Source organism: Trachinotus anak, unplaced genomic scaffold (genome assembly GCF_046630095.1).
Source record: "Trachinotus anak isolate AG129_WGS33_773 ecotype Australia unplaced genomic scaffold, CSIRO_AGI_Tana_v1 ptg000026l, whole genome shotgun sequence".
NCBI classification, from domain to species: Eukaryota; Metazoa; Chordata; class Actinopteri; order Carangiformes; family Carangidae; genus Trachinotus; species Trachinotus anak.
Genome location: NW_027273877.1, coordinates 6,283,389 through 6,295,837, shown reverse-complemented (window position 1 = coordinate 6,295,837; position 12,449 = coordinate 6,283,389). Strand labels below are relative to the sequence as shown.

The window sequence follows — 12,449 nt, the reverse complement described above, 5'->3', positions numbered from 1 at the left end:
ATTCAAGGGGAATGAGATTAGTTCAGAGAGGCTGAGGTACTATATGTAGTGGAAGGAGAGACAGCGAGAGAGTTATGAGTGTTAAAAGGTAAAAAGTATTCTGTACTGCGCTCCTCTCCTCATACACCCCCAGTTCTGCCTAACTGTGATGGCTGCTACATCAGACATTTCAATGAAAGTCATTACCTCTGGCTGTGTTGGGCTTCCGGCCTCAGAAAGCTGAGCTTTGCCGTAATGGATGGCCCAGAGGCAGTTGTGTTGAAAAAGGCAAGGAAAAAATGTCGGGCCTTGAACTTAATGCCAAACAGCAATTGTCTCCTTTAATTGTGCCACCCGAGTGAGTGCTTGGAGAGGGAAACAGATTTTCAATTTGTTCTCCAGTATAAAGGGGATCAGGTTCAATAAGACACAGCACGCTGCCTCCAGAGCTCTCAGGAGACCCCTGATACTTTCCTCCACGCCACAGTCAATTACAGCACTTCACTGCCACCCCTGGCACACACACTTTCTCAAGCGTGCACGCACTCGCACCTGCGCCGCAAGTCGTCTCTGAGTGCCAGTGACAGTTGACTGTAGAATATGGATAGCATAGCATAGCGGGTGTGAATAGCAAAGGATAAGGCAGCAAATAGGAGCCAGACTGGAAATGGTTGCCAGTCGAGTGGAGACAAAACAGTCGCTAAGCAATGGCAGGAGGTGGTTAGGCGAGATCCCATCTCTATGGTAACCACTGCACTGACAGGGAGAAGTAGCTGCATCTAAGTTATAGATGCACACACACACATTTTTCATCAATAAAGCCCTTAAGCCAGTGTGTCGGCCGCACAGAAATGTTTTTTGCTCCAGCATAACTCTGCACACTCTGCCAAGAAAGTGCTCGTGTTTCATTGTGGCCACTCAAAGTACTAATTGAACACCTGCCTCCCTCTTCTGCCAGATGTACAATTGTAAGCTTTACGTAACAATAGGATGGACTGTCAGCCATTTGTCAGCAGCGCAATTTAGTTAAAGACCACTCAGTTGTCACATTGTGTGGGTGTCAGTGGAATCAATAATAGGCTTCATGATGACAACAGCCGAGCAAGCTTGTCAAGGAGGTGGGAACTCATCAACACTCTGCCATAAATACGAATGTCAGTGTTGTCAGTGCGGCGTGGAATTATGAGGCTGCGTCTGTGTTCGGTGTAGTTTGGCAATACTGAGCATTAATGGATTTCACATCTCGCACACACAGCAACTGTAATGCATCCTGTTTCGTTTGCACGCTCAGGATGCAGAGGTAAACATCACAAAGAAGCTAATTTGTAATCAGGAGGTCGAGTGGTGTCTCGATCGTCTAAAGTGATATTGTCCGATGAAATAAGAGGAAAAAGGCAAATGGAGATTCTACACTACATACCTTCTGAGTGGGTGAGATGTTACAGATAAATATATAGACACTTGATTTTCAAAATATGACAATATATACAGTTATCTAATCTAATAATAAGCAGATGTGCGAATAATCACACTTTGATTCTGTGGTAACTTAAAGGTGCCCTTTTTTACAGGAGCAAGATTGGCAAACTCTTTGATATTCTTATAGTGGAGTTATTTTTTATCTGTCTCATTGTAATATATAAAGATACTTACAACCTTGATATTTTGCAAACACAAAGTACATGTACAATGCACCTATTTAACCAATTTGTTTTTGTTTTCTCTGTAATTAGTACCAAATTACGTAAAGTTGTATTTATCTATTTCTTGGAAATTGTTGAGAAATTACAAATCTTAAAGCATTACCTCTTTTTTCTGACATCTTATACATTAAAGTTAGTTGTCAGCTCATTGTTAATGGAAATAACACTGTAAACCAAAGTTAATGTAGTCAAATACAGTTTAACAATTCAGTTTTTGTTGAAACTTTGTGGGGAGGTGTTTATTTGCAGCTGCAGTTTGCACACTGCAGTTTCAGTTGTATTGTGTTATTGTGAAAGGTTTTTCTAATATTAAGTGTACTCCATTTATATCAATAAGGGTAAACAAGACTCCATTTGTTTTAACTATGTGTACCTACCAAGCTAGCAGTTCAGTGTATGTGAGAAAATGTGTAAATATGATGAACACAGAGCCCAAAAAAAAATCATGTATTCAAGCAAAGCACCAAGGACCAAACTAAATTTTAAAACAAAATTCAATTACGGCATCTCATAGATAGTCTACCTTCCAATGTCTGATGCAAACCCATATTCTTCTGGGTAAATTAAATTATGGAAAACAAAATGGTATGTTTAAAAAAAAGTGCTCTGCTGCTCATTAGCAGTCCACCCCATGTGCTTTTGTAGCTTCAGAGTTAAGTATGTGTGTTACGTTCCAATCTACTCTCCATTAAATGTAATGGAGCCCAGAGATATCCCAGAGATTACGCCTCCAACTCTCCTGGCACTCTCCACCGTAAGTTCAAGAGTTCACAATCTAACTGTGGGCTCTCTATTCACATATGCATATATTACCCCCCTCCCCCCACCAACACCACCACTTCATGCAGTGAGCATCAGTCGAGCTGATCTCTTTGCAGCAGGCCTGCGGGACAGAGGAGTGCAAAGTGTCGGATGTGGTTACGGAGGTGTGTTGCACCCGCAGATACACCTCACGAGTCACTCCTCAAGATGCAAGAAGAGGGTCATTCCACCTTTGAGATTCAGCCTCTCCATCTCTCTCTCCCTCCTCTCTTTCTCTCAACAAACGAGTGAATCAGCTCCACTAAAATAGCCCTTGATCTGCCTACACAGCTTTTGTCTAAAAGCTACCGGAGAAAAACGGAGAGGGAGATTTATGTCACCATGAAGGAGAAAATAAGCCTCAGAGTTAGTTATACTAAGTGATTGCGAGGTTAAATTTCAATTATTTTTTCATGTCCCTGATGATGTAAAATGAATTGAATGATATAAAAACAAGTTAGATTAATTACATGGTGTCATATAAGAGTGCTGAGCTATTGCCACTTCCCAGTGGGTGAATCTTGATTGTTGACAGTCTCATAGCCCAGAGAGAGGCAGGGGTGTAAAATGGAGAGGATATTAGAAGCTACAAACATGGGAAGCTGAACTGACATTTGATTCAAGAATCCCTCCTCTTGCACCCATCTGCTGTTCTGCTTTTCTCTACCTGACTTCCTCATCCTCAGCTCCCATCATTTCCAATGTCTGGACAGATTAACCATCACCTCGTGGCTCCTGCTCCACCGTAAAGCAGAGGGGCTGGAGTCGTAATGAAGCCAGAAACTCACACATCCAAACCCTGCTCGTTTCTCTAATGAGTTTACCTCAAAGGCTGTGTTCACACTGCCGCTCACAGTGTCCCAGTTTGGATTTTTCCCCTCCTTTTCTGACACAGATATGAAGGTTTTAGTGAATAAAGAAACACATAGAATCTGATATTTTCATCTTTGATGAATATGACCCCAAAACATGACATGCATTGTATCTGATTGGTGGATGTGAAACTGCACTGGCAGATTTTAAAGATTCAGTTCATCAAAATTACTAAAAAATAAAAGAAATGTGGAGAAGAGTTGAGATATCCCCCTCCAAAACTTGTGTCTCCACCCTAATTATTTGACCAGCTCAAGACATAGAAACATTTTACATTAGAACAGTTTTGTCTTTGGTATAAAGTAGGTCCAATGAAAACTGTTTTCTGAGTAACTGGGAAAAACATGATCTTCTGTTGTGCTAGGAAACTCAAACATAACATCCATATGTAATTGCTGTGTACATTTGATTTTAAAAATTATAAGAATTCATCTATCACATTCTCCTACTTGTCTAGGAAAGCTTTCCTCGCGATTCCTCAACATTTTTGGTACCTGACTGCAGGGATTTGCTACCATTTAGTCACGAGCATTAGTGAGGTCAGGCACTGATGTTGGGCGATAAGACCTGGCTCACAGCTGGTGTTCCACTTCATTTCAAAGGTGCTGGATGGAGTTAAGGTCAGGGCCCTCTGCAGGCGAGCCAAGTTATTCCGCACCAAACTGGGAGAGCCTTATCCTTATGAACCTGGCTGTGTGCACAGAGGTATTGTCATGTAGAACAACCATCTTTATCCATTACCACAAAGTTGAGTTGTTATTGTAGGAGCCAAAAGCTGTTATCCCCTTCCTGTAGTTGTCAGAGGCTCTGGGATATCTCTCCTCCATGTCTTCCCTTCTGCCTCACTGTACTGAAGCACTCCAGCCTGAGAAGAAACATTAGTCTCTCACTTTCCGTCTCTCCACTCAGTCCTTTCAAATCTGTCATCAATCAGAGCTTCCAAGCGAGCGATGGAGTCGCACCATGCATTGGCCTAGCAGGGAGTGTTGAGCATTTAGCTCAGACTGGAGTCTAATTTGTTTTGCCTACATTGGGCAAAGCAGCATTATTCATCAGTGGGGATGGAACAGTAATGAAAAGCACTCAGATGGACAGAGGTGCCCAGAGGTCAGTGTAATGGAGGCGTCCTGCCTCAATGAAGTCTCCCACTGAATGAATAGCTCTCAGTGCACCAGTATGAAAATGGATTGCGAGCATCTGGAGTATAGCAGTGAACAACTTTGCTGACCAAAGCAGGAAACATTATAAAACATACACACATTTAATTGAAGCAAAGTGGTTTTGGGAGCTTTTTAATGCCCATACAAGAAGTGATGTTAGTATTTAAGGGAATAGACTTGCTTTTATTCAGGTTGATGAAACCAAATCGTTATTCTCTCTCAACACATCTGCTTGATAGCAGGAATTATAAAACTAAATGAAAAGGTCTGTATGAGAGGTCTGAGGACAATAAAACTCTTCTAACAAACTTGGCTGAACTGTCTGGTGGATAAAAGGAGCTGTGACATTTCTCTCTCCACCCGCCCCCACCCGCAGATAACAAGGACTATGATGCTTACCTGTCCTACACCAAAGTGGACCCGGACCAGTGGAGCCAGGAGACTCGAGAGGAGGAGCGCTTTGCCCTGGAGATCCTCCCCGACGTGCTAGAGAAGCATTATGGGTATAAACTCTTCATTCCAGACAGGGACTTGATCCCCACAGGAAGTAAGCTCTCTCTCTCACGGCGATGTCAAGTTGTGTCGAATGTTTTGTCACTTGGTGTTGCTCGTGTTGTCAGTGCAGTGGTGATATGCCTTGTTTGTTGTTTTCTGTTTTGCATTTGTGTTGTGGCATAACTCGACCTATAAGGCCATTGTTGTTTTAATTTGATCATTAAGAAATGAGCTTATTTTCTAACCACTGGCTGAGCTGAAGTGGATCAGTAAGCTAAAATGAGACATTTAGTAGTTCTTCGGTTTAGACTTGAGGAGAAAACAATAGGAAAACTAAAACCAGAATGTCGACATTTTGCATTATTTCTTTGATTTCAGGAGTTAATTTGAATACAACTGCACCCACTCATCTTTTTCCACACTTAGTGGTCACACAGACATTATAGCAACTGTGCTGAACACACAGTTTTCCCCTCTTGAAAGTTTTGCGACCCTAAAAGCAGATTCCCAACCAGGGCTATGTGTATGCCAGGGAGGTACATCCACAGTTAGGAGGCTCACACACATCCATAAATTTTTTTTGGAGGTGCAGGGTGACTACAAGCTGCACAAACAACGCAAGGAAAGAGTGCCTGCACACGGCTGTCTTGTTCCTAGGTGTTCTTTAATGCTGCATGGACCTGACAATCTATCGACCACCAACGGCCCTCCTCAGATAAACCCAAGGAACAACGTAGCAGTGTGTGGATACTTTTTTGCTTACCAGGGTGCACATGGAAAGATTGTGGAGTAGCTTAATTAATAAATAAAATGAAATTACTATTAGATTTAAATGATATAATCACATATCATTTCAGCTGTAACACCTGAACACCATGTGTTGTGATTAAGAATGCAGGAAAACTAGTTAAGGAGCTGTTAAAACTGATGAATAAATGGTTAATATATATAGCTAATTGTAATGGGAAAACAGACAGTTAAAATAATGGGAAAACAGATGTAATGATTATTTAAAACTAAACAGTAAAATAGCAAAAAGGATACAAACGTCCATCTTGTTCCACTACTAAGTGACAGTAATACAAACTGAAACTAAATCAACTTAGACATTGACATTTCAACAGTTTAAAAAATATTTTCACAACATCCTTTTCTATAATTCATACAGTTAAGTAATATCTAGTGAAATAACATCCATGTCAATGAAGAGGTGCAGTATAGGTTCATCTGACTGGGCTGTGGGGGTGCGTCTGACTAAAAACGCTGTGAACCAAAGTACCGCCACACGATGGTTTGACGTCCAAGAAACCTACCATCCAAGTGACCGTTCCAGGAGGTGTTAGGTCGCAGTGAAAGCCTTTCTGGGTATTTGACGTATCCCCAGTGTTTTCGTCATGCATTTTTTCCACACCAACATTTAACAGTATTTCATGAACCTGATACTAAAGAAAATTTGCACACTGCACACATGAGTTCTCACATAGCATATAGTTATGATAATAGCAGTTTGAAGAAACTAAGAAACGTGCTGCTGATGACAGATAAGATAAAACGTACTCGAGTGAAAATAACTTAATTGGATTTGCTTATGAATTTACCAGTGGTGAATAGTAACTACAACTAGTGCTACTTTATACTTGTACTTCACATTTATTGGGCATATTCAAGTTTTCTATGTAAATGCATTTGAAGTTACCTTTCACGTTCATATTTGTCATTCAAAACATTTTATCTTTGTATAAATATGGCACGTTGTCGTGGATCATGCCGCCCAGAGGTAAATAACGAAAAGTGGAATGCGCTCCACCTCCACTAGATGAAACATTAAAATTTGGCTTGCACTGAATACATCAGCAATAATATACTAATATAATAGAACTCTTGGGTGAGTGGCTTTACTTTTGTCATTCCAGTAAATTATGCAGATAATGATTTACCCTCTACTTTCACTAAAGAGATATTTTTATTACAGCACTTTGTGAATACGTCTCCCTCCACAGAACTTAACTAACTCTTTAACTTAACTTAACTTTAACTTGCTCTCATATTTACAAAATGTTCAGGAACTAATCAGTAACATCTCCTGAGGTCAGTCTCTTTAATCTGACCTGTTCCAGCTTTCTTTGTGAAAGTGAGTAATAAAAAAACCTGTACATCGGTCTACGCTTTAAATAATACTCACTAAAGGTCTGGAAAAAGGGCTTAACATTTGGTTCATCGTGTGCTCAAGTATTTGGAGTGCATTATCTACACTATGTAAAGCCTGGGGGAGGTATAATAGCCTGTAATACATATGCAGCATAATTAGCGGAAGGAACCAACCCTGTTATTAAAGTCCGTGTTCCTGATCCAGCTCCATACAAACTGTACCACTGCATGCTGCTGTGTAATGATGTCAGCTGTACAATCAAAAAGCTCTTTATGCATGGATATTAATGCATGTTTTGCTACAGTATATTTCTAATGGAGCCTCTCACCATGCCCCGTGCTTATCTTTGATTAACTCATCACACAGATGAGTTTGATAATATCATTATGTTATTAGTCTCCATTTGAATACTTGCATCTGCCTGTCTTCCCGCACATACCGCCATTACTAATTATGTTCCTCTTCAGTGGCATTGTGCCAAGGTTATAAACTGAATCCCTTGCTATGATTATGTGCTCGATGCAGGGGGACTGTTGTAATATGGGAAAAATGGCATAAAAATGCAAGGACTGAGAAGACTCTAAAGCGTGTCTGCCGCTATTCCAGCCCGGTGACACAGCTCGCTGGCTTATTGTGTCGATTTATAAACGTTAGTTCCCATTGGGAACGTATTAGCATCTCAACAGATGATATAGTAAAGCATAATCCACAGCTATAGATGAACGCAGTTTGGCCGTTTGGGGTTTCAGCACGTGTCAACAATCCTTCTCCTGAGCTGCTGATATGCTGGATTATTTTCAAGTTTCTTAGATTTCTTATATGTCTAATGCACATTCAGTATTTCTTAACAGCAACAGCACGACTTGGCTGAACTCCTTCCACCAAAAGAAAAGCCTTTTCCTTGTCTTTTTTATGCTACATGTCCCATATTAAACTGGAATAAACTGGTCAGCGCGATTACCGTTTCACAATCGCCAGTCGATCACCAGTGGAGAAACACAGTTTATGCCAGAGCCATGTCCCCACGTTGACAGAACTGTGTTTTTTTAATGCTTCTCTGCAAATCTTTTGATCATACTTTGAATGTAAATATCTATGTTTAGGTTTCACCAATGATCATTTCCAGGATGACACAAGACTACTTAGAGGTACTTGTTCCCCAGATTTTTAACGCTCGTGTCAACACACACTGACACTGACTTTTTGAATAGCTCAATGACATAGACAGTAATTTTGGAAACATTTTATAATAAGTCATAGGTTTTTATAGGCTGTTACTGATGGCATTATTAGCAAACTTATAAAAACATGTTAATTTATGCTTCATAGGTCAGTAATGAGCTATTAATACATTTTTTTTCATTTACTTGCCAAGCAGTATTTACTGATCTATGATGCATAAATAGATTATTTATTAACCATCAATAGCCATTAGCTACAACCTATACAGTTTTTTTAAAACCTGACTTATTAAAAAGTTGTGCATTTTTCTCAAGTTTATCTGATGCTCTCAGGAAATTAGAGTAGAGATTAGTTTAAACAGATTGTCAACCCAGAAATTTATAATGTTTTTGTGTCCAAACGTGATGAAAATTATCAGTACTTTTGGTCCCACCTTGAGACATGCCATGTTTTTCTCCTGTGTATTCAGTTACAGTGAGCACAAATGAAATGTAGTATTTGGAACAGAAAGTGTGTGTAGCAAGGGGCACATAAATACAACCCATAAAAATCATCAGAGAGAGAGAGAGAGAGAGAGAGAGAGAGAGAGATATGATCTTTTAGCCTGTGATATTGGGGCCCAGTAGAGTTGTGACTGAAATGTCACAGCCTGTAATCTGCCCTGAGGTGTAGCTGTTGCTTTATTGGAACAAACTGTGGTCACTGATGGTGCCAGCAACTAAAATGAGCAGATTTCTGCAGCACGGACGTTGGAACCCAGCGGGTGACTCGTCGACCCAGAGATAAAATATGGAGGAAAGCTGGCCACAAGACTTTTCATCGACTGACATAAAATATCATTCTAGCTGGTTAACACTGGGATCATTTCAAATGTTTATGATTTTGTGTTTATACCTCAAGTATCTTGTTAGATTAAAGAGGATACAATGCTGGGTACTACTGTGTAATATCTGAAGATATATTTCTGCTTTGCTAACAGAATACAGACATCCATTACAGTTTTCTAATAGGAAGCTGAACATTTTTGCGGTTCAACGAGTCTTAATGGGCTTTTCAATTTAAAAAATTTGAAACAAAACTGTAGAGAGCAGGGCAACAGTGATTTTCTGCCCCATGTAATTTAGCATTGATTTTTTTTTTTTTTTTTTTTTTTTTTTGTAGACGGGAATCAATTATTACACTTGCAAGGCTTTGATTGTAAAGCTTGTGAGGTCTCTGAAAAGAGGAATTTAATCTATAAAGCTATAAAGTGTTACCAGACAGCACCCAGAGAAGGCTGATTTAGTTTCAGCGTAATCAGTTCAAAACATAAAATGAAACGACGACTCATTAGCTAATTATATAGTATCCATTTATCCGTTTTCATTTGTTTTATTCAAGATAAGATAAAAGAAAAAGTTGTTTTTGCCTGATTGGTTTAACGTATACTGAACAGGCTGAAACCCTACTGAGGAGTTTTAGCTCCAGGGACACATTATGGTGAATTACCACATGAGGACCAATTACCAAACAGCAAAGAGATTGACTTGTCATGTTGAAGTAAAGGGCAGCTTCAAATCCAAGTTTACTCTAATCAGGTCTCTCATCGTGAAGCCTCAGGCTGAGCGAGACATGAAAGGAGGAGTTCATTCCCAGAGATATGGAGAGGAGGACAGAGAGGAGAAGTGACATGTGTTTGCTTAAAGACCAGCAGAAACACTAAGATATTATTCACTCACTCACTCACACACACACACACACACACACACACAAGAGGGTCGTAAGCTCTGATTGGGAAGAGAAGTTAATCCTGTCTACCTGCTGTCAAGGAGCCGCTCTGTTTCTGTCTCCGCCAAGAAAGACTAAAACCAGGCATTAGCTGTACACACACATTCACACACTTCCCTCCTCCTCCTGACACCCAGGACGGGCCCGGGGAAAGACTTAATCACATCCATTATTACCCAAGCAGCTGGGCTACTCATTAGGGACACAATACTGTATTTACTGTAAAGTCACACTTGTTTTACCTTCAGGTGACAGATGTTAATTTAAGATGACAGGTATCCTGCTTGGCTTTGAGTGTTTTATGTTTACTGTCATCCTATAGTAAAACCCTTTGTTTTTGTCTACAAATCTGTACAAGTACATCTTATCCTCCAAACCCGCAGAGGCTGTAGATGTTATTTAAGTTAGAATATATAACCACGTTCCAGTTTCTCTTCATTTTATTTTCATATAACGTATCAGCATCCTCTTGCCATATCTCTTAACGGATTAGCGTTACTGTAGATTGTGGGATTTTATCAGATGTTTAATTTAAACAACTTGAGTCTTTTTTCAGAAATCACACTTTTTCGTTAATTGGATTTGGTTGTTTGAAACTTTGATGAAAGGGAGTAGCGTGGTAAAGCAGTCGCTATGAGGCCAAGAGAGTTCTTCAAAATGCCTGTGATATGTTTCACCATATTTTCATCACCCATTAGCTCTGTGTAGTCTCACGTACAATTAAAGTCATGTAAATTAAGTAATTACAGAATTAAATAATTACAGTATACAGTTGAGCTAAGTCAGAAAAACAGAAAATATGCTTTTCTTTTGTACTGACATTTATACAAAGTTATCTACGTGTCTGTCTCCGTGTGTGTGTGTCCAGCCTACATCGAGGACGTTGCACGCTGTGTGGACCAGAGCAAGCGCCTCATCATTGTCATGACGCCCAGTTATGTCGTGCGGAGAGGGTGGAGCATTTTTGAGCTGGAGACGAGGCTGCGCAACATGTTGGTGACCGGCGAGATCAAGGTCATTCTGATCGAGTGCGCCGAGCTGCGCGGCATCATGAACTACCAGGAAGTGGAGGCCCTCAAACACACCATCAAGATGCTGACGGTCATCAAGTGGCGCGGGCCGTCCAGCAACAAGCTCAACTCCAAGTTCTGGAAGCAGCTGCTCTACGAGATGCCCTTCAAGCGCATGGAGCCCCTGAGCATCTCCCACGAGCAGGTGCTGGATGTCAGCGAGCAAGGCCCCTTCGGCGAGCTCCAGACCGTCTCGGCCATCTCCATGGCGGCAGCCACCTCCACCGCCATGGCGACGGCACACCCGGACTTGCGCTCGACCTTCCACAACTCTTGCCACACTCAGATGAGGCAGAAACACTATTACCGTAGCTACGACTACGACCTGCCGCCCGGCGGCACGCTCCCGCCGCTCTCCTCGCTAGGCAACCAGCACACCTACTGCAACATCCCCATGACACTCATCAACGGACAGAGGCCGCAGTCCAAGTCGCCGCGCCAGCAGAGTCTGGAGGAGGCCCACGGCAACAACGCCATGCTGCCGCTGCTGCCCAGAGAGACCAGTATATCCAGCGTGATCTGGTGACAGAGACGGTGCCGGGCGGGGTAGACCGTGGATCTCCATGATGTCCGTCACAAGAAGGACTCACCACTGGCACTCGGACCCTGAACGCACCAGAGCCAGATGAACCTGAATGGCACTAAGCTACTTGCTGCTGTTGAATTTGCACCAGGAAACACCAGGGGAGGGGAGGGGAGGGGAGGGGGGAGGGGGGGAGGGAGGGAAGGAGGACAGGGTGTCAGGCACACTGGACAAATTGGTGATGGAGGTGGTGGCAGATTTTTTTGTTTGTTTGTTTTGGTCTAATAAGAGCTTTTATCGAAACTGAACAACAAAAAAAGAAGCAAGGAGAACTTTTTTTGTATGCCTGTATAAACACTCACGTAACACAAGCCAACACCTATGATAATTTACCCAGAGAGTCAAGGAATACAGGGTCCTGTACATACGTTTTTCTAATTCTTTGTAGCATCAGTGTTTGGGACTTGTTTCTTCTTTATGTTTGATCATCAGTTGGGACTCTTTTTTTATTTCTTTTGTTTCAGTTTGTACAAACAGTGAAGCAATGGCCTGTGAGATGTGTTGGTTAAACTGTTGTTACCTTTATCTTTATTTGTTGGCTGGTGTAGTTTATAAAGCTTTTAGGTTTTTTTTTTTTTTTGTCTGGGTGGGGCGGGGGTAAAAGTCGCAGCCTTCGTGAGATGAGAACGATCTGGTTTGGATTTCTGGGAGTTTCGGTTCCACTGGCTGCAGTAAGGGTTGAGAATC

The 12,449-nt window shown here is 41.4% G+C and overlaps 1 protein-coding gene across 5 annotated transcripts in view; it reads left to right on the top strand.

Moving 5' to 3' along the window:
• LOC139609454 (interleukin-1 receptor accessory protein-like 1) overlaps positions 1-11,871 on the top strand; it is a 284,017-nt gene extending 272,146 nt beyond the window's left edge. For 4 of the 5 annotated variants that reach the window (XM_071464066.1, XM_071464067.1, XM_071464070.1 and 1 more), the window contains 3 exons: positions 4,893-5,063; positions 8,264-8,308; positions 10,978-11,871. In XM_071464066.1, coding sequence (XP_071320167.1) covers positions 4,893-5,063; positions 8,264-8,308; positions 10,978-11,705 — 944 coding nt within the window. In that variant the 3' untranslated portion in view covers positions 11,706-11,871. The remainder of the gene's footprint in view (positions 1-4,892; positions 5,064-8,263; positions 8,309-10,977) is intronic. The other variant, XM_071464068.1, reaches the window with a different exon arrangement.
• Positions 11,872-12,449: the final 578 nt, after the last annotated feature.